The sequence below is a fragment of the Mustela nivalis genome, assembly GCF_964662115.1.
Source record: "Mustela nivalis genome assembly, chromosome: 11".
NCBI classification, from domain to species: Eukaryota; Metazoa; Chordata; class Mammalia; order Carnivora; family Mustelidae; genus Mustela; species Mustela nivalis.
In genome coordinates this window covers 74,284,132-74,306,104 of record NC_139030.1, presented here as the reverse complement: position 1 = coordinate 74,306,104, position 21,973 = coordinate 74,284,132, and the positions used below count along the sequence as shown (strand labels likewise).

The 21,973-nt window shown below is 51.4% G+C and overlaps 1 protein-coding gene across 2 annotated transcripts in view; it reads left to right on the top strand.

The window, feature by feature from the left end:
* INPP5D (inositol polyphosphate-5-phosphatase D) overlaps positions 1-21,973 on the top strand; it is a 115,936-nt gene that overhangs the window by 40,094 nt on the left and 53,869 nt on the right. The window contains exons 4-6 of one of the 2 annotated variants that reach the window (XM_082690639.1): positions 11,617-11,767; positions 13,931-14,102; positions 17,798-17,938. In XM_082690639.1, the coding sequence (XP_082546765.1) occupies positions 11,617-11,767; positions 13,931-14,102; positions 17,798-17,938 (464 nt within the window). The remainder of the gene's footprint in view (positions 1-11,616; positions 11,768-13,930; positions 14,103-17,797; positions 17,939-21,973) is intronic. The other variant, XM_082690640.1, reaches the window with a different exon arrangement.

Here is a 21,973-nt window from a genome sequence, read left to right as displayed (position 1 = left end):
ATTTGTCAAAATGATATCATAGCTCTCTATGTACTTTCTCCTTTCTTCACCAAAGGATCTTTTTAATATCCTTCCGTGTTGTATCTTACACATGAAGTCTTTGCTTCTGGTTGCTGTGGGACACCCCATGTGTACCTTGACTGCACTTTGCCTCTCCACTCTCCCAGTGATGGGCACATCCAGATCGCCGCCACCTCGAAGCTGTGATGGCCATGTGAATAGGTGGCCCCGTGTGAGCCTGAGGGCATATGTGCGAGTGTGAAAATGCTGGCTCATAGACAGCACACATATACTTTGCCTGAATTATGTCTGATGTTCTCCAGAACAGCAACATGGTCTCCTTGATTCTTTATATAATACAGATGTTGAAGGAGGAGTAGAGGGAGAAAGGGCTTATAGATATATAATATCCACTAGCAAATAAGGTCTTTTGGATGGAGTTCAAAACAGACTTGCCTCCTACCAAAGGTCCCAGAACACAAAGGCAGAAAAATCGGAGGACAGTCCCCTTTCAGAGTCCAAGAGCCTAGAACCTCATGTAAGCGACCCGAGACATGGCTCAGATCCTGTGGTGCCACTTAGAGGGCAAGGCATTTGGCCCTTTTGAGCCTCAGTTTCTTCCTCTGTAAAATGGGAAGACGAACAGAAACTCAAGGAAAGTTGTTTGGGTGCTCGGAACATATTGTCCCTTCCTGCCTGCATTCTCAGCGCTCAGATAATACGCAATGCATTTTGTCACCAGAATGCTGAGTTTCTGAGTATGCTCAGTCTTGTTAGGGCATTATGTCTAGCTGGCTCAGGGGCGCACAGGACCAGAGGCCCAATTGCCTGAGTGGGTTTTGGACTTGTCTGTGCAGAAAGTGGAGCAGCTTATGTATGCACTGAGAGTGTGCTGAGCCCGAGGGAAGAGAGGAGGGAGGAAGCAGAGACAGGTGTGGTGGTCCTCATGGGTGGCCGTGTTTATGGAAGAGGAAGCAAAGGGCTTCCAGTCTGATCAGCTCCTCCATTAAGTGGGGGATGGCGGGGGAAGAGGTCCAAATTCTTTGCTATTGGTAAGGGACTTGGGTAGAGGGCTTGAGGGAGAATTCTTGGATCAGCTGTTGAGGGAAGGCTCAAGATGAATGAGGACCAGTTTAGGGCAGTTGAGCATCACAGATCAAGATCTTCCAGAAGCAGACCTGGACCTTGAGTACCAGCAACTTGCTCAAGAAAAGCTCGCAGGAGAAACCTGTACGGGGCTGGGAGATGCAGGCCAGAGATGGGCCAGCCAAGCAGAGGTGCGGGCCAGGTGAAGTCTCAGACCCAGCCTGATCCTCCGAGGAGCTCTGGAGCATGAGTTATATCTCATGGTTTTTCCCGCATGGAGACGAAGAGTTGGGCTTTTGCACACACACTCCAGGCACATGTTGGCCCCTCTGGTGGGCATGGGAATGTAGAGCTCTCCCCCACCTCCTGAATCTCTGTAGAGGGAGGCACCTCTAGGGCTCTAGCAGAATCAGGTGAGGTTGCAGGTTCAAGCCTTCAGCAGCAAAGCTCATGGCAGATTGAAGGACCCAGGGGGGCGAGCAGAACCTCACATTGTCCATTAAGCCCTGAGCTTAGAACTGGCACTTTGAACTGGCACTTAGAACTGGCCCACATTGGCCAAAGCAAGTTGTGTGGCCAAACCCAACGTCAGTGGGCAAAGAAGTAAATTCTTCACATGCTAGGGCAAGATGTTGTGGGGTGCCGTGATGAGGGTGTTGCTATGAACCCGAGAGCAGGGAACCAGTCCTCCTTCCCACCCCACCCCCAAGTCTGAAGCCCAGGCTTCTATTTATGTGAGCTCTCAGATAAAGCGGGAAAGCTTTCCCTGACAACCTCACTGAGATGCTGGGTGTGGTGCCGTGTGTCTAGCTGTTGGCTGTGACTGCCGACGAGGGACCCATCCTGTGCCAAGGTCTTCACTGCAGGCTTGCAGTCCCCAGATGGGGATGCCACGATCCGAACACCCAGACCACAAGCTGGCGGATGGAGCACTCTCACTGCCCGCACCCTGGCTCCCGCGGTGGTGGCACCAGGAGAGACCTCAGAGGGCGCATCTAGAGCTGTCATTTCAGTACCAGCTCGAGGTGTCAGTTTCTCTGCCCTCTAGCCTGCAGTTGCTTTGATGTGAGAGGTTCAAAGCACTCTCTAAGCCGTTTAAGTCTGTGAGGAGGGCTCGGTGCTCCCGCTGCACAGATAGCTGAGAGTGAAAGGCAGAGATTTGCGACCTCACGATCTCAGATCACAGTGGGGATCCCAGCTCACAAGTGATAAAGCGTGGGGGTGAGGGCGTAGGGGGGTGGGATGTTAATCTGGCATCTGAGTTTTCCCCTGCAGGAGGCAGGAGGAGCCCGAGGGGCAGGACCGGGAACTGGACGGGTGGAGGGGTACAAGCCCAGGGAAGGGGCATGGGTTGAGAAACAGAGATGTTGGCTCTGAGCATCAGGGATTTAGAAGTAAGTGCAGACTGGCGGTGAGCAGAATCCATGCCAAGTTGTTCTGGGAAGTCTGCCCAAAACAAGGCAAGAGAAAAGCCAAAGAACCCAGCTTCAAGAAGTGGGGACTGGTTAGAACAAGGTAGATGGGAGATCCCAGCCTGCCGGCGGGGAGTAAAACAGAACACTGCCCCCCACTCCACAACCCGTTTCAGGCTGACCTGGCCCAGTGGGCAGCCTGGTGCTTGCCGGGGAGCTGGGGGTGAGGCATGGCATGAGCACGTGAGCTGGTAGCACTGACGTCCCGCTGGCTACAGCTGGTGTGTATGGGGCTGGGGCAGGCTTGGCAATCCCCACTTTTCTTTCTTGGAGCTTCATGCCTCCTCTTGTAGCTGCCACATTATTGCCTTCTACACATGTGAGACCCTGAACAAGCCTAGTGTTGGCTTTCATGCCTCCTGCACCCTCAAACATGTGATTTGGTGGACCCTGCTGGGGGCAGGCTAGTAGAGACAGGACTGTGGCCACAGATAAGAGAGGCCAGCCTCCCCACCCCCATCCCCGCCTACTGCAGCTGGGAGGGCAGGCCTGCTGCCACTGGGATTCGGGATTCAAGATTCGAGCTCCTCCCTCGCGCCGGGTTTCACACCACCCATCCCACCCACCCACCGAGCCGCTGGAGGCTGAAGCCTGCCCGAGACGGAGAATCGCTAACCACCTGGTTCCACCCTGAGCTGGCAGCTCCCTGTGTCTGGTGTCCTCCCTCCTGTCTAGCTAGAAAGTCCGTGGGCCCCCACCCACCACCTCCCATCCTCGAGCTTTCCCGTGGGTGCTGCTCTTCCGACCGTGTCGCTCACCACCTGAGACTCTGTTTTCTCAGCTGTAAAATGGAGCAGTAGCACCCACCTACTGTACCTGGCCCAGTTCAGTGTCTTCCATTTGAGGAGTGGGGCATCACGCCAGAGAGGTTCCAGAAGTCCCCTCCTCAGAGGGACCCCTCCCCTGCCCCTGGCACAGAGCACACCGTGGGGAGCTGTGTCCTCACCACTTGGAGCCAATCTTCCCCGCCCCTGCCTCCTCCATCCTCTTGTGCCGCGTGACCCTCTGTGGTTGTCTTTCTATTCTTGGTCCGTTAGTATCATTAACAGTTATCTGAGCATCAAAGATGTTTCCAAGATGTCATCTTTGTACAGAAACCAACAGAAGCATAGAGACCAGGAGCTTTTTTTTTTTTTTTTTAAGTTTATTTATTTATCAGAGAGAACAAGAGAGCACAAGCAGAGGAAACAGCAGGCAGAGGGAGAAGCCGGCTCCCCACTGAGCAAGGAGCTTGATGCAGAACTTGATCCCAGGACCCTGTGATCATGACCCGAGCTGAAGGCAGTTGCTTAACTGACTGAGCCGCCCAGGCGTCTCTAGAGCAGGAACGTTTCTATATCACTTGTTAAAAAACCTGACACTCTTAGGCAAGATGCCTTGGAAGCCTCTCTCCTTGGAGTGTGTATGCTTGTGTGTCTGTGTGTGTTTTAATTAAATGGGCTAGGTTGCATAAACTAATTTTTGAAACGTTTTAATTATTGGGGATAACTCAAAAAAATGTTTCTGTGTAGCCACCGTGTAGATAAGGGTAAGTTAATACGAGGTTGCATAGTTCCTATCTTTGCCTTAAAAATGACCGTTTTGTGGGGGGACATTTTGAGATGCATAGTCACCCCACTTCTCCACATTGCTCCCGCTGGTGTCCGCATCTTTAGCATCTGTCCACACTCGCCTGAGTCCCTCGTTGCTGTGACGCTGGGCGGCCAGCGACAACGTCCATCATCCCTTTGACGGTTGTTGTCAGCCGGTGTTCTCCTGTGAGGGAGAGCGTTCCCTTCTCATGTGTTCACATCAGGATGGACTCATCAGCTGCTCCTTTACTCTGTGAATTATAATTATTGTTATTATTCATCTTGGTGCTCAAATGGTGCTCACATAATCGCCATCATTTTCTGAGCATTTCCTTTCTTCCCCGGCCAATGGATGCTCTAGGCCGACCAGATCCCTTTCCTGCCAGATCTCGGAATCAGCCTTCTCTCCCAGGAACCTGGGTCTTTTTAGCTAAGTGGATTTTAGCAACCAAGACCCGAGCTCTGAGTGTGCTTGTGGCAACCCGGGCATCTGTTTTGGCTCCCAGGCTCCTGTCAGTGGACAGAGAAAGGACACGTGTGGGGAACAGACATGCACGCTCACACATGCATCCATATTTACCTGGTGAATGTACCTCGAGTGCCCTCTGATCTGTCCCCATCCAATAGGACACTATGGACAGTTCATTCTAGCCTGACTGCATTCCCAGGATGAAGCCTGGCTCCCGTTTCTCCTTATTTCTCTGCATTTGCACATTTTCCTGGATCTAGCCAGTCTCCCGCTCTGCTGCCCCTGGGCCCCTGGGTTAGGCCTCTTTCCAAGTTCCCACCTGCATCTTCTGCCTGCTGATCACCTCCTTGGCCCCTGCCCCCAGAGCCCCATGACCTTCAGAGGATGAGCAGGGAAAGGAAGCGAACCAATAAACAGGTTTTGAAGAGAAGAGGAGAAGGGCAGGGAAGAACGGGCAGACCAATGGGCTCTTATGCAGATACATCCTGGGGTCCCTCCTAGGCCATATAGTTGAAGAAAGATTTCTAGATCTCAAGCTGGCCTCCAAAGCACTTTCCAAACCAGCCTGTCCCTACTGTTTCTCTCATTAACCAAGTCGCTAAAACCAAAGATCTGGGGGTGTCCTCCCTGGCCCCTCCCTGGCTGTTCAGTCCAGCTCTGGTCCCTCTCCCTCCACTGCACCTCCCCAGTGCAGAGTCGGGTTGCCAGCAACCCCCACTTCTGTCCTGACCTGCACACAGCCAAAATGATATTTCCAAAAATACATGTCTGATTAAGTCACACACACACACGCGCGCACGCGCGCCTCACACGCATATGCACTTTGAATTGCCTTCAATGACTCCAAGTCACCTTTAGAGCAAAATCCCAACTCTGCAAGTCCCCAGAGGCCCAAGGAGATCCATGAGCTGGCCTCTCCCATTCTCCCTTCTTTGTCCAAGTTGAGGTCTGCAGTCCTTAGAAAGAGGTTTTGGAGGGAGAATGTGGAAAGGATTGAGAACCACCCGAGGGCAGAAGGGGAGCCAAGGAAAGCATTTCAGGGGCTGGCAGGGAGAGGGGAGGGCCGAGGCAGGGCCGGAAGGAGGTGGGTCCCCTCAGCAGTGTGCAGAGGACAGGACAGGGGGCTTCAGTGCTGGACCTCAGGAGCTCCCAAGCCTCTGGGGCTGGGAGGTAAAGGTTCTAGAACACAGAGCCTGGGAACTGGATATCAGCCCTGACCCCATTCTATCAACACGGTGCCTCAGTGGTTACATGGGAGTCCTGGGTCTGGGGGGCTCAGAGGCCTGGGCTGAATCTCTCTCTGTCCCCACCCCCACTTCTAAGCTCTCAGATACTCCTCCACCCTCCCCAGGAAAATCGAAACAGTGACACCGGCCACCCTAAGGCCCTCCTGGCCATTTCTTCATGGCCCCCAAATGCCATGTTCACCCTGCTTCAGACCTTCTAGTGACTTCCTCATCGAATTTACTTGAAATGCTTTGCCACAGTGGAATAATGAGCATGGTTTAGTTTTTGTTTTTGTTTTCCACTGCTTAATACTTTTTCATCATTTGTAAAATGTCCACTTGTTCATTTCAAACACAGGCTGGCAGAAGCTTGAGGACAGGGTGTCTTACAGCAGCAGCTTCCTGCCTAACCCGCTCAGCTCCCGCTCAGCTCTCCCTCGCCACCCTCCTCACCCCTGCTGACCTCCTGTGCCTAGACCTCTTTCAGTTCCCCATTTAGATCCCAGACAGTGCTGAAGTTAGAGTAGCCCCCTGGGAAAGTTGAGTCTGTCCAGTGCTCTGGCCTCCTTGCCCTGCTCGCCCTTCCTCTGCAGGGTGTCTGAAAGTCACAGCTATTTCTGGAAACACCCCATTTCTCAGAGCGCACAACCCTGAGCCTCTAATAGACCAGACGCTCAGCTTCCCTTTGTTGTAAAGACCTTGGTGGTGGTATCTTCCAGAGCCCTGGGGCTGGGACTGGGGCCAGCCATCTTCCCTCACTCTGACCTTCCCCAGGAGTTCTGTACCTGGGTGAACGCGGTGCCACACGATAGAGTGAAAGGGCCCTTCCTTCAATTCTTCTGATGTGAGGCCTGTTGTATGCACTGTCCCCGTCTCCCAGAGTGGAGCAAGCCACTGCCCTTGAAGGGGCTTCAAGGACTGTATGAGGCAAAGCCAAGCAGGATCCCTTTCCTTCTTGGACTTGGAAACTTGTGGGAAGGCAGGCACCCCTGGGAGTGGTGGGGAACGGTTTTGTGGAAATGCTAGTGCTGGAAAGCGCCCTAATCTTTCCATACACCTGGAGATCTGGATGGAGACAGGAAAAGAGAAAGGTCTCTTGTTTCACAATATGAACTAAGCCCTACCATGTTTTTTCTGTATGACTTTTGGTGACGAACCTAATTTCATGTCGATTCCACAAATCCCAAAAGGCTGATTGTTCTGGGCCCACGTATCATTAAGTCGACAGGCAGACTTAACAGAGGAAATGCTGCTTCTTGCTTTTTTAAAATCGAGCGGTCTATGATGTGCTCTAGGTATCCACTAAAGAGAGAAGGAGCTCATTCCTGATGGTCGGAGAGTAGCTGCAGAGCAGAAATCCAGCTGTCCGCAGGCCCTACCATGGGGAGGGTCTCTAAGCGCGTGGGCTCACGTTCACGGTGCAAGTGTGACATGGGGCTGCAGGGTTTCTCTGTTTCAAAATGACTTGATAAATCTCTTCAGGAAGGCAGTGGCCACGGAATGAGGAACAAAGTCTGGAGGCCCCAACAGTTAAGGATGAAGGGCAGCCCCCCTTCCCCGGAAGCGTGGCCAGTTCCCCCTCCCAGCAGCCACAGAAGGCCCCAGCTCCTGCCAGACAGCCCTCCTGGGGTTCCGGGATCTGCCCTTCCGCTGTGCTGCTCCCAGGCTGGTAACTCTCTGCTGCTGCTGGCTCTGGAACGCTGTTCCCCTCTCACTGGTATCCCTACACCCTGTCCATGACGTGATCCCCAGATCCCCTGGTGTAACATGACATCTGGTTCCTGCCAGGACCGGACTGATACATACACCAATCTTCTTGTCAACATTTTGCATTTGGAAGTTGTTGAAAAGGGACCATGAGGCCTGGGGTCCAGGGTCATGGCAAGGGTGGTCCCCGGCTGCCAGCACCCATCCTCACTGTTTCTTTGCATCACCCGTCCCAGACCTATATAGGGTCCTCTCTGACCATCTCCCCCGACTCCCATCCTGACTCCCCACAAGTCCATCCAGCCACTCTTGCTGAGACCCTCCAACTGTCAGGCCCTGCAGCCCCGTTCGGGGATAAAGCACTAAGCAGAGCTGGCCCCTGGCCACAGGGTGCATAGTAATGTGGACATGGGCTTGACCAGACACCTACGCCAAAGGACCTCGGGGTTCCTGCTGGCCACAGTCAAGGCCCCATTTCCTTGGAAGCCCCGACACCCAAACCCTACTCCTGGTATTGACTTGGCCGGGTTTGTGAGGTCTCCCCCAAGTGTGGCTGCTCTTTGAGCAGCCCTGCACCCTTGCTGGCCCTGCACCCTGCCCCTTTGGCCACCCCACCTTAACAGAGAGCCTTTCTTGGTCTAGCTTAGGAATGAGAACACCACTGCTGGGCTTCTCCTTTCTCTCCTGGCCAAGTGGGACCTCTCCCTGCCCGTCCAAACACTGCTTACCCCATCAGCCTCTCACTCCTTTACCCCCTCCACCCCCTCACTCTACCCCAAGCCTGGGCCACCGCAAGAACTTATATAACCCTGGGCACCCTGACCTTTTTCTCTTCCTGTTTCTATTCTAGAATGTGCTTTGAACATAAGCTCTTATAGACATCTCTGCAAACCCCTTCAAATCTTAGTTTCAAGAGCAAATACTGATGAGAAGAGCTCCTCAAAGTTAGGGTCAAAGAGACCCTAAGTTTGTCTGATTGGTACCCTGCCTTCCCCATTTCCTTTGCGTCTGTACATGCTGCCTGTTGAGCCCCCTGTGTACAGTGAGTCTTCACTCCAGGTGGGACCTACACATGTAGACCCTGCCTTCTGGAGAGTAACCCATCATTTCCTGGGTGCATCCCTCTCGTGAGCAGTGGGGGAGGTGCAGGAAGGCACTCCTCCCCAGGCAGCACCGTTCAGTAGCTGGCCATGGCACTGGCTTGCCCACCTGTTCCCCCAAGACAGGCTGCCCCATCGTTCTTGAGGTTTGGACTCAACCCTCACCATCTACCTTCCTGGGACCTGGGGACCCTAGAAGCAACCTTTGTTGTCCAGGCCCTGATTCCCTGGCCTCTGTGAACAGTTCAAGCACAAACAGGGTCCAGCAGCTTTGTCTCACCAACAGTGCCCGCCACCTGCTGCTGGCTCCCAGGTCCCCCCCAACCCACCTCCCAGCTTGCTGGATCTGTAGGGATTAGATTCATGGTCAAGGGTCCTGTTCCTCTGCAAGTTTAAGACACCACGTATTTCATCAAGTCCAGGATGCTGCTTTTTTCGCATTCAACATCTCTGAAATAAAAGGTGTCCACACCAAATGGCATGTCCTGTTTTAGCTGTTTTAGTTTTTCTGTTTTAGCTTTTCAGCTAACTGTTTTAGCTTTTCAGGTCACATGTAATAACGTGGGTCTTAGTTTTGATGTATCTTAAATTCCCACATCCGATGGGCTGCCTCAAACACACATTCCCGGCTGGGAACCCTCTTTCAGACTCACACATGAGCTGTTTCACTTTGACTTTCTTCGATGGTTTCATATCCTTTTCCCATATGCCTAATGGCTTGTCATCCATGAGCTGTAAATTCGTTGACAAGATGATACTTATCACAGCTACTTTAAAGGAATTGAATTCATCGATCTTGGGTCATGTCAAATTATTTTTGTTATTCTCCTCACTTTTGGGTTTGAACCTATTCTGGTTACTTTTTAAAAGGCCTGGCTGCTGTTGCTCGAATATTTCTGGTTCAATAATACTTGAAAGAGATTGCTTAACATGGGGCTTTGTGACAATAAGGAATTTATTGGAAAGAATTTTTTTTTAAAAGTTGTTGAACTCTATACATTTACCTAATAGCTTAAACCACAGAGTTAAACACACATATGTAGCCTCATGTATAGATTTACATGTGTGCTGTGCGTATGCACGCACAGACACACTTGGAGAGACAGGCCAAGTGGAAAGCCTTGTGTCAAGGTGAAAGTCACGTGGACTCTCCGAAGGCAAATGCATCCTCACTACAACTTGGGGTTAACCACCAGGAACAGGGGCTCAGGGACAGGTCTGAGTCCTGGTCCTTTCGCACATGTCTGGGTCTGTCCCAGCCTGGGTCATCCTGCCTCTTTTGCTGTCCCAGTCCCACTTACCTGGAGCCCTGAAGACCCCCAGACCAAGGCACTATCCCAGCCTCTCACATCAGTCCTAACCACACTGGAGCAACAGGTGTCTGACTTGAAAGTGAGCACGTCAGGATGGTGCAGCCACACTAAGCCCAGACCCTGTATGTTCACCAACCTGGTGGACTGTCCAACCCCCATCCTCTTTGCCTGTTGGCCTTCTTTCCCACATGTGATCGTCCCAGCCCCTTCAGCGAGAAGGCACCTGGCAACCCCCAGGGGAGCAGTTGGACTTCTGGCTTCCAGCTCCAATGATGGCACCTTCTCAACTCGTTTTAAAATTACATGACCGCCGGGACACCTAGCTGGCTTAGTGGGAGGAGCACGAGATTCTTGATCTTGGTATTGTGAGTTCGAGCCCTAAGTGGGGTGTAGATATCCCTTAAAAAAAAAAAACAAGAAAAAATAAAATTGTACAACTGCCATTGATGAGATGGCTGTGATGATAATACAGGTGAATCAGGCATTTAGTGGGAGGACCAGCACCGCTGGCCTCGGAGGCCAGGGAAGCCCTCCCCAGAAGGGGGGGTCCTTTTGTCCCATCCCTGTACCCACCAACAGCCTGATCCTTTTCTCCTATCTAGCTGCCCCAGGCTCACTGCTCCTCCCTGGAGCCCAGCTACAACTTCCCCTCCACCCAGGCTGCCACCCCACTCATCCTCTTCTGTGAGGCAGAACACCTGCCACACTGCCAGATGGGTCCCTCCAAAGGGATCCAAGATGTTCCTGGGTTTCTGCGAAGGCCAGTAGGGAGATGATGGTACCATTCCTTGAGACAGGGAACACAAGGAGAAGCAGGCAAGGTACTGGACAGGGCTCTGGGGCATGTTGGGTTAGGAGCTGGAGGGTACATCATCTGTGAGGGGAGTCTCGTCCCTCCTGTTCTCCCATCCTGCCCTGCAGTTTGATACCCCCTTGGTGTGGGCGGGGCCTCCGTGGGGCGGGGCCTCAGTGGGTGGAGCTTCAGTGAGGTGGGGCTGGCTGCCAGGACCCACCTTGAATTTCTTGCTGGAGGGGAGCCTGGGTGGCTTAGTCAGTTAGGTGTCTGAAGTGTCTGCCTTCAGCTCAGCTCAGGGCCCTGGGATGGAGTCCCACATCACATTGGGCTCCCTGCTCAGCAGGGTATCTGCTTTTCGCTCTCCCTCTACCCCTCCCCACTGCTTGTGTGCTCTCTCTCTCTCAAGTAAATAAGTAAAATCTTAAAAAAAAAAAAAAAAAAAAAGAGGGTGTTCCCTGGGTGGCTCAGTGGGTTAAAGCCTCTGCCTTCTGCTCAGGTCATGATCTCAGGGTCCTAGCATCAAGCCCAGCATCAGACTCTCTCTCTCCCTCTACTGCTCCCCCTGCCTGTGCTTGCATGCTCTTCTTGCTCTATCTCAAATAAACAAATAAAAATCTTTAAGTAAAAATAAAATAAGAGTTTAAAAAAAAAGGAAAGAATCTTTAAAACTGTATGTGCCTTTTGCAGACTGGCCTTGGGCTGCTGGTTACAGGACGGGAGGGTGTGGGTGTGGTGGACAGACACTGCGTAGGAGCCCAGGGCTTTTTCTGGATCGAGGTCACTCCCTCAGCCTTGGTCTCTGCTGCAGATGGCCTCTGTGTTTAGGTGATGTCCCAGCTAGTTGAAATGTACTTCAGTCTGGGGTTCTGTCCTCAGGCATCCGAAGGGGTCCCCATGAGGTTCTTCACCAAGCTGGACCAGCTCATCGAGTTCTACAAGAAAGAAAACATGGGACTGGTGACCCACCTGCAGTACCCCGTGCCCCTGGAGGAGGAGGAAGCCGGCGATGAGCCAGAGGAGGAGACGGGTAGGAAGAGATGGAAGGGAAGGCGGGAGGGGGGCATGGGGTGGAGGAGGGGCGTCCTGCGGTGTTTCAGCACAAGTGCTTGTAGATTAAGTGGGTCTGATTATCAGAGGGAGAGAGGGTGACATGGTGGCCAAGAAAGCTGGCTCTGGGATCAGACAGACCTGGGTTGGACTTCCTGTCCCCCAGCTTCTTAGCTGTGTGACCTTAGGTAAATTGCTTCACTCCTCTGAATCACAGACTTCTCTTAAAGAGACACTAAACACAATACTTACCTCTCAAGATTTCGTCCCGGGAGGCACCGAATGTAGAGCCCAGAGCCTCACACACAAGAAGCGCTCAATAAATGCGGCTATGTCCTCACCAAAGTCATTAGCTGCATTTCACTGTAAAGAGAATGAAGGAGGAAATGCTTGTACCTAACTGGAAGGGGAAGAGAGCCCCCTAGAAAGGATGTGAGGGTCAAGCCTCTCCTTAAAACAGTGGGGGCCACAGAGCAACTAAACAAGAGGCCAGCAGAGGAGAGTACGATAGCCAGACCCCCCACCTTGATGGTGGCCTTCTCCCTTCAGAAGTTCCCTTCCTAACAGAAACCCTGAGATATGTAACTGAGCCCCTCACCTGGTCAGGGCTCCTCCTAAATCCCAGGGCCTGGAAACAGTTAGGTCCCCCACCCCAGGGTCACCCCCAGACACGCCGAGGGCCTCGTGGGCTGGTGCCTGCCCTTCCCTTCCTAGCGGGCCACTCCAGCCCGGTGTACCTTCCTCCCACCTTCCCAGAGACCCCTTCTGAGTGGATGTGAAGCCCAGCGGCTGCTTGGGCAGAGAGCGAACGCTGAGGGCCCGGCTTCTGTGTGGAAGACATGAGGGCCAGGCAGAGGGTTTCAAAAGGACCACAGCTCCGTGGAGGCTGAGAGGGACCTAGGCAGCCCCTGCCTCTTCTCATCCCTGCTCCGAAACAGCCAGAGCTGATGTGTGGCGGTGGGGGCCTGGGTCGCTCACTAGCTCTGTGCTGTGGCCACCTGTCCCCCAGCTGTCCCCAAGTGCCCAAGCCTTGGTCTTGGTACCGAGAAGCTGTCCTGCAGAGATGCTCTCCCCTCCCTCACCCCCTGCTGGCCTGGCTATGCTGCCTTTCTGGAAGGCATCTGGAGAAAGCCCCGAACTTTCCCTAAGGGCTGGGAAGAGAAGCCCAGTCTTGTGACTACTGGCTCCACTTCCCCAAAGGAGGTGCTGCTGTCGGCTTTAATTCGACCAGTGTGACTGTCACCCCCCACCCTGCCCCTTGGTTCAAGGGGTCTGATTTGGCTCATGTCTTCTCAAGGCACTGCTGGCCCCCACAGCGCTCAAAACACACTCACACTATCCCAAGAACCTCAGGCCAGGGGAAGATGTGAAGAGCTTGTCCTCTAAAGAGGACGTCCCCAGGCGGCCCTGTGGTGGGGGCCCTGGCATGGCCATTTGGGGTATCAAGAGGCTGGGGCAGGAGGTCGTGGACCCAAGAGGCTCAGCACCCTTGCCCACTGGTCATGTGTGCAGGACAGAAGTCTGAAGGCAAGCGGGCAGGAGTCCCTTCTCCAGGGCCGAATTCAAGTTGTTTGTTTTCTATTTCAGTTCTCTGCGTGAAGGGGGGCCCCTCATTTTCCTTTATTTGTCTCCTAGGGTCTGGCGGGGAGAGAAGGAGCAGCAGAGGATGGAGGGAAAGCAGAGGAAAGGGAGGCCAGGGTGGGAGAGAGGGGACAGCGTGGTTGCGGCCTGCCTGCTCCCCACCCTTGCTCCCCCATCTCAGGAACTGGGCCTCTGCCTCCTCCAGGGCCTCTGCATCAACCTGAAAGCTGGACATCCTTCTGGGGCCACTGACTCCACCTGTCCAAGGCCAACAGCCCAGCTGGCCTGTGTTTTCTGAGCCCCTCCATGGGACAAACAAAACCCCAGGGCCAAAGACCACTAAGATGAGGTTCCTGCCTTCAGCCGGCTTCCCATCTGGTCAAGGAGAGCAGACGTGAGGGACAGCGCAGGCACAGACAGGGTCTGTGACTGGGCACAGTGGCCTGGATGGACCTTGCAGGTTGGGGAGGGGTCTCTCCACCAGGGAACCCTCGGTAGGTGGGGGTTACTGAGAGAAGCTAGTGCTTGGACCAAATGGCATCATTGCTCTTCCCTTGGGTAGAAGGTGTCCTGTCTCCACCCGAGCTGCCACCAAGGAACATCCCTTTATTTGCTGGGCCGTGTGAGACCAAAGACGTCCCTCTCTCCAGCGAGAATATGAGAGCCACCGAGGTCAGCAAGCCAAGCCTTTCAGAAACACTGTTCCAGCGGCTGCAGAGCATGGACACCAGTGGGTGAGTTCCCACCTGGCGGGCCTCTCCAAGGCCGACCTTCAGTGCCACGACCCCTGGGCAGCTCCCTCTGTGCTCGCTCCCAAGCATGCCACCTCCTTGCTAGGACAGCTTGTTCTGGAGCACCTGCCCACCTGCTCCCGGGCAACAAACGTTAGCTCTGAGGAGCCCCGGGTCACCCCTCTGCTGCCTGGGCATAGGGTGCTTGGCTCAGCTGCTCTGCCTGGCAGGAGCTGGTTTCTGGCATGACCTAGAGTTCTTGGCTGCAGAGATGTGGCCTTGCCTCTGTGATTAGGGGCCTCTTCTGGGATCCCCTTCCTGGGGCTTGCTGAGAACTCCATGTGTCATCCTTCCCCATTACAGATTGCTCTACTGCCATGGGGTCTCCTGAGGCAGATGAACCGAGGCCAAGAGGGACCTACACTGTAGCCTGTACCTGCCACTCAGCCCTGTCCTGCTCTGGGATCTCTGCCAGGGGAGCCACCTTCCTTGTCACCAGAAATAGGCCAGAGAAGTATTTCCGTGTGTAGTATAGACTATGGTCTACACCGCAACACGCTCCTTTTTTCATGGGAGATGCGGTCATTCTGCTACTTTAGGTTTTCCTCGCTCTGATCCCGAGCTCTCCGGATCTCCTCCCGTAGGTAGGCCCACCCTGGCTCCTGCTGGTCCATGCCCAGCGGTCTGGCAGCTTCTTGCTGTGTACTCCTGTTTCTCTCTGAGCAGGCCTGAGAGGGGCACATGGGACTGTCACCCGGAAGGGGTGTTAGTTGTCTTGCACACCACAGGCGCTGAAAACGAGATGGAGCAGGGGGATGGCTGCAACCGGAAGGGAGCTCCGTGAGCAGGAGCACGTCGCCTGGCAGAGTAGGCCCTCCCGATGTGTGTTGCATGACTTAATAAGTTAGTATGCAGTGACTTCCGTGCATTAAAAATTTACAAAGTTTTTTAAGTTGTTTTTTCTTTGTGAGAAAAAGTAACCCCCCCCCCCACCACACACACACACACACACACACACCGAGAATATCCTAATGGGTTGGGGGAGTGGTTAATGCAACATCTCCAGTTTAGGGCTTCTCTCCTACCATCCAGTTTGGCAAAATACAAAGGAAATGCCTGAAAGTATACACAAGCCAGCTGGTTGCTAAGATACCTGGTGTTTTTATAATTCTGCTTTGAATATCCTTTGATTCTTCTCTAGGCCCACCAGGTCCTTTTCTATGCACACTCCTTGCAATACTTGGGTTATTTATCAAATAGCTAAGCAGCCAATGTTTTGAAGACATGGGTGTGTTGCCATGATTACCCTATAGACATATGTAAATAACAAACCCTTATTCAACTCTTCCCATTGTTGAGTTCCCTTGAGTTTCCACCTCTCTCCAGGGGTAGGTGCTCTAGAGCACGAGCAAAGGAAATAAGCAAGGATGCTCAGTTAGGGCCCCATCTGACCCCTCCTTCTGCCTCCCCACCATCCCTCCTCTCTAGGGACAGGGGTTCTCTGGGGCGGCAGCCAAGCCTCTGTGCAGCCTCATGAGAGGGGCAGGGGCAGGTGGGGGCTTGAGTGCTCTCCCTATTCGGGCTCCTCATCTCATATACGGCAGTGGAAACCTCCTAAAACCTCTGGCCAGAGCTTGGCATAAGTAAATGGAGCATGGTGACGGGGATAAGGGTAGCAGCGACACAGTGCTTGTCCTCAGTGCTCCTCTGGGTCCTGACAAGCCCAGATTCTGCCTTGGGTTTGAAGAGAGAGAGTGAGCAAGCAAGAGAAAGAGAGAATGTGCATGCACTTGCACAAGTGGGGGAGGGGCAGAGGGAGAAGCAGACTCCCCACTGAGCAGGAAGCTTGGGGGATGGCAGGGTGAGGGGAGCAGGGGTTTGTCCATCCCAGGACCCTGGGATCATGATCTGAGCTGAAGGCAAATGCTTAACTGACTGAGCCACCCAGGGGCCCCTAGATTATTCTTCTTAATTGTAAAATAACCTGCCCGGTCTTTTGTGCAAGTTGATTACATCTAATCAGTTAGGTCGTAGTTAATAGTTACAGCAAGACTGCTGGAGGAAATCAAGCTTCTCTGATGAACAGAGTTTACATCTTTATGTCACCGCTCTCCTACAATGAACGTCTTAACAAAGACAGCTTCCTGCAGCAAGCACTTGTGGTGTCAGAGTTAAGAATCAATAGTCTTTAGAACTGTTAAAATACGTATGTTAATACCATGGGAGCGACTCTGTCCTTTTCAGAAATAGACTTGGGCAGAAACTGGATTTTTAGAACATCAAGACCCGGAATGAATGTAGATTAACGTTCAGTGTTAGGAAGGTGATGGGCATGTAAACTGTTTTCAATCTAAAGAAGTCAAAATGGTCAATGGCCCTTCCAGTCCGGAGAGCAGGAGCTTTTCATTCTTTCAAAGATCCTCTGGGGGAAAAAACCTGTGTCCTCCAGCTCCAACTTGATTAAATGTCAAGGCTAGAGCAAAGACTTTTAAAGCTTGTAATAGTTTTTTTACCCAGGTAGATCTACAACCTTCTGGCTCAGTTTGCTCGTCTGTGAAATAAGAAGGATCATAACAGCTGTGTCCTAACGGTTAGTTTGGGGATTAAAGGGGAAATGGGCATGAGGTGCTTAGCAGAGTAAGTGTAGGGTTATGCCCAGGAAATAGTTGCTGTGACTGTGACTGCAGTCACTACAGGAACAAAGACTCACTCACAGTTACCTGGAACAAAAAAATGGCAAGAGAATGTAGAGGGACCATCAGACCTCCGAGACAGCCCTGGTGCCATCCAGCTTGGGCTCTGCCTCCCCAGGGGCCACTGTGCGCAGTGAGCTTGCCCTGCCCGTGTGTGCCTCGCCCACCCAGGAACCAAAGGGGCTGAGCCAGAGCCCTGAGAGCAAGGGCAGGGCACCTGGGCCCACTACCATATTCCCAGCCCATCACTCACCACACAGACTTCCCCGTGGACCCCAGGACAGCTCAGAATGTCCTCAGCACAGAGCTCCAGGTGGCCTTCGGCCATGACTTTGGAGTTGGTATGTGACCTAGAGCCATTTGCCATCTCTTCACTAAGCATCCCTCAGCCCCTAGATGCTGTCTTTAGAAGTAAATGAGGTAGGGAAACAAGTCTGCTGACAGTTTCTTAAGTTGCTTTGTCTCCTTCATAAAGGATAAGCATTTTTAGGGGCACCTGGGTGGCTCAGTGGGTTAAAGCCTCTGCCTTCGGCTCAGGTCGTGATCCCAGGGTCCTGGGATCAAGCCCCACATCGGGATCCCTGCTCAGCAAGGAGCCTGTTTCCCGCCTCTCTCTACCTGCCTCTCTGCCTACTTGTGATCTCTGTCTGTCAAATGAATAAGTAAATAAAATCTTCTAAAAAATAAACAAAATCTTAAAAAAAGAAAAGAAAAAAAAAGGATAAGCATTTCTAGCCAGTATCTCTTCCTTCTAAGTATGGGCTTGGGAAAAAGACTTTATGGGTGGGTGAAGAGGCATTCTCCCTCCCCCATCCTTTATTTAACCTTGCTTGGACTGATTCTCTAGCCCTCGGTGAGACCAGGGGCGCCATCCGGGAGCATGCCCATGTTCTCCTGAAGGACAGTGTCTCAGCCGGAGACGCTGACCATGAAATTTCTTCTTTCACTTTGGTGTTTGTGGCCAAAGGCACAGAAGAGGCATGTTTCTCTTTCTTTTATTTTCAGACTTCCAGAAGAGCATCTTAAAGCCATCCAAGATTATTTAAGCACTCAGCTTGCCCTGGATTCTGACTTTGTGAAGACGGGCTCCAGCAGCCTCCCTCATCTGAAGAAACTGACCACGCTCCTGTGCAAGGAGCTTTATGGGTAATGGCTCTGTGGGTCAGGTGGCTCCCAGGGATGTGGAGGGTTGGGGGGACAGGCCTCAGCGAGAGAAGCAGCTCATTAGAGTGACCCCTGCCCTCTGCCTAGCTCTCCAGATGCCTCTGATGTCCTCAGAATAATTGGGCAGTTGGCAGAGCTTAGAAATCTTTGTGGTTGTTGCAAGGTTTTGTTTTCATGGTATTCGAACTGTGGCTTTCTTTTCTTCTTCTTCTTCTTTTTTTTTTAAACTAAAGTTAATTTGAGGCCAGTTGCTGTAGGAGGGGGTGAGTAGGAGGACACGGCTGGCCCTTTTACACTTGCTCAAGATCCAGCAGTAAGTCTGCCTTCTTGCTGCAGCTGGCACATTGGACAAGTCCATGAGCACTCCAAGAGGAAATAAATTGAAGGCAGCCGACGTTCTGCCGGGGAGGCTGATGCCCGTGATGGCAGTTTGGTAGAGCGAGCTAATGCACCAAAACTTTCCTTTTCTGACGCTGAATTCACTGAATGACCAATTGGTAGAAATTCCGATGTCTTTCAGATTTTTAGAATTTTTCATTTTACCTTATTGAAAGCTAAAATTAACTTAAAGTTTATTTACATTTTAATTGTGAAAAGGGCAAAATTAAGGCTGCAGTGCTATCTGAAGAACTGACAGAAGGCTATTGTAAATGCTTGAAAAATGGGCGCCTGTGTGGCTTAGTTGGTTAAGTGTCTGCCTTTGGCTTAGGTCATGATCTCAGGGTCCTGAGATTGAGCCCAGCATCAGGCGACCTGCTCAGTGGGGAGTCTGCCTCTCCCTTTCTAACTTGGCTTGTTTGTGTTCCCTCTCTCACTGTGTTTCTCTCTTTCTCTTTCTCGCTGTGCTCTCTCTTTCTCAAATAAATAAAATCTTAAAAAAATAAATAAATAATAAAGGGTATTAAAAAAAAAAAAATGCTTGAAAATAGAAAACCCCATTCAAAAGGCATCTGAGAGAAATCCAAAGGAGCCGAAAAAATCCCATCATAAATGAAGGGTCAACATTTTGGTTGGAAAAATAGCATTTTCTGTGGGTGAGACTCTCTCAGACTATATAAAGTGTTGTGTTTTATTATAAATGTACAGCAGCCTCAGAACTCTCTTGTCAGTTTCTCTGCAGCCATATCCATCTTGGCTTAGTTAATATCCAAAAACAAATCTTTCATCATCAGTAATCCAATTGAACTTTCCTCCTTCAAAAGCGCAATCCGTATGTTTGGTAACAGATAATTTCCTTGGTAAATGGAGCACTCATCGAATTGGCCAGTCAGGTCTCATTTCAATGAATTGGCTTTCAGCTCACACGGTCTCAGCCAATTGGACCTGGAGCCATCATTTTTAGAGATTTCCTTGGAGAGCTATTTTCCCATTTGATGCTGTTGTTATAAATCATGTATCACGAGGGAAAACACACACACATGGCACTTTCTTTTTAAGAGAAACAGTTTCATGAAGACAGAACGAGCTATTTGTGTTCTGATGGACGTCCTGTTTTTGCTGCTTCCTTGTTTGGGAGGAAATATCCCTCCTGGTCTTTCCACTGGCCTCCCCCACTCACAAGGTACTTCTGCAGTCCCCCACTTGTGCTACTGGATCGGGACACCTTATTTTATGGACACAGCAGCTTCCCCAGTGGCCTACTTCTCTGTGCTCCTGGGAAAAGCTTCCTTTGTCTTACTGCTCTTCCACATCTCTATTTATGGGAGAGTTAACTTCTAGCTAGAATTAGGGACACTGTAATGTCCCCTGCACACCCGTCTGTCCTCACCCTTATAGGCAAAAGCATAGCCAGGCTTGGAGACTTGGTTAACTAGGGACTGGAATTTTAGAAAATCTGACATAGAGGCAGTTCTGTCTCCTAATCCCTAACCATGAACTTGTTGTTTTCAAACTACTTTGTTTGGAACAGGGGTTCAGTTCATTCACTCATTCCTTCAGTTATTTACTTAACAAATAGGTATGCCTCCTCTGAACTCTGTGCTGGGTACTAGGATATAGTCGTGAACACAATGCACAAGATTTCTGTTCTTTTAGACCTTGTTGGAGCAGATGTCTTAGTGAAGGGCACCACAGCAGATTGTCTGTAAATAAAGATAATTTTAATAAACATTATGACAAAATGAAACAGGCTCAAGTGACAGAGACATTGGGTGGGAGGTTCCCAGTGTCTCTGTGGGTTAAGGAGGCCTCTCTGAGGTGGTGTTGGAGCTGGGACCCTGGGGATAAGGGGGAGCTAGCCATCTAGCACTGTAGCAGACAGATGTCAAGAAGAAAGGTCCTGAAGCAGGAATGAGGCCAGCCTGCAAAGAAGAGAAAGTCTGTGTGGCTGGAGCATACTAAGGGAAGGAAAGTGTTAGGAGCAGAGGCTGAGGAGAGGCAGGCATAGAGTGGGCCAGACCCAGGATGAATTTTAGTTCAGTCTGAGTTTTAGATAAATCACAAAAAGGTTTTTTTTTTTTAGGATAAGTATATCCCATGTGCAGCTGGGATATACTTATACTAGTAGATGATCCATCTTTATCTGAAATTCAAATTCAGCTAGGTGTCCCATGTTTTATCTGGCAATGTCAAGCAGGAGCCACCACATGTATACCTCATGAGACTCTAGAGATTTTAGACAATCGTGCCATGATCCAAGCTGGCAGTGGAGCATGGATTTCAGGAGGCTGATCCAATGCAGGGAGAGCAGTTCCAAAATTGGGACTTGTGACATGTGGGCAGCTCGTGAGCAGGGAAGGCAGGGATCTATGTCTGTTCTGCTTCCTGCTGAGTCCCGGGGTGGAGGACAATGCCTGACACAGGAGAGTGGCTGATAGATCTTAGTTAAATGTGATGACCCAAGGGCGTGTGGACATGCAGGCACTGAGTGTGGTGTGACCTGGCATATGTGTGGGTGGTAGAGTGGCCATACTCACTGCCTGTGTGGATATAGGGTCTGGGGAAGAGGAATGAAGGGTGAACCCTGGGTTTTGGTGAAAGCAGCCGAGTGGGTGATGATGCCAGTTACTAAAAAACAAGAGGTCAAGGGGGAAGGCGTGGAGCTGGGGGAGGTCTTTGTCTGAGCTCTGAAGCAACCCAGCAACTGAACCACCAACCGCGAAGTTATGCTAGAACTTTTGAGCCCCCAAGACCTCAAGCCTGGGTCTCCATTTGGGACTCATCAGCCTGCAGTTCGCACTTTAAGCTGAGAGACAAGTGGGGTGAGGTCACCACAGAGGGAAAGAGAAAGGAGATGGGGTCCAGGCTGGACGTTTTGACGTGGGGTGCAGGAGAAGGAGCTGGAAGAGGTTACTGGGTCCATCCACTCAGACCACCTGGTCCAACAAGAATGTCCCCAGTTGGGAAGGTCACAGAGAACTGAGGAGTGAGAAACAGTTCAAGAGCCTCCCCTGTCAAATGTCACGCCAGTTATGTGTGTCTGAATGTCTGCAGCACAAAGGCTTAACCAAGATTTGGGACCTGAGTTATATTTTCTAGAACCAGACAGAGAATTTTCCAGAGGAAAAAAAAAGAGAGAACAAGGTTCCCAGAGTCTGGAAGTATTTGGTAACCCTTGAAATAGAGAAATGAGAGGAATCCCAGGTGGAATTCTAAAGTAAAATATCCGAGTGTGGAAGAGAATACTTTGTCTATTAATGAGAGTGGGATTAAGATTATTTTTTTCCTGACAGCGCTCTGGCATGCAACAGGGATGGGGAGCCGAGGGAGAGAGAGAATCCCAGACAGGCTCCTCACCCAGCACAGAGGCAGTGCAGGGCTCGATTTCATGACTCCTGAGATCATGACCTGAGCTGAAGCCAAAAGTCAGATGGTTAACCGACTGAGCCACCAGGTGCCCCTTGGTTAAGATTTTAATAGGTGAATAAACTCAAAACAAAAATACTTCACTGGCATTATAACTACTTCATTGGAGCCCATAAAAACCAAACCACAGCTTTCAAATCAAATCTGAAAATTAAATCACAAAACAGAGCAGAATGTCAGAGAGGTATCTATAGAAGACACCGGAGAGCTAAC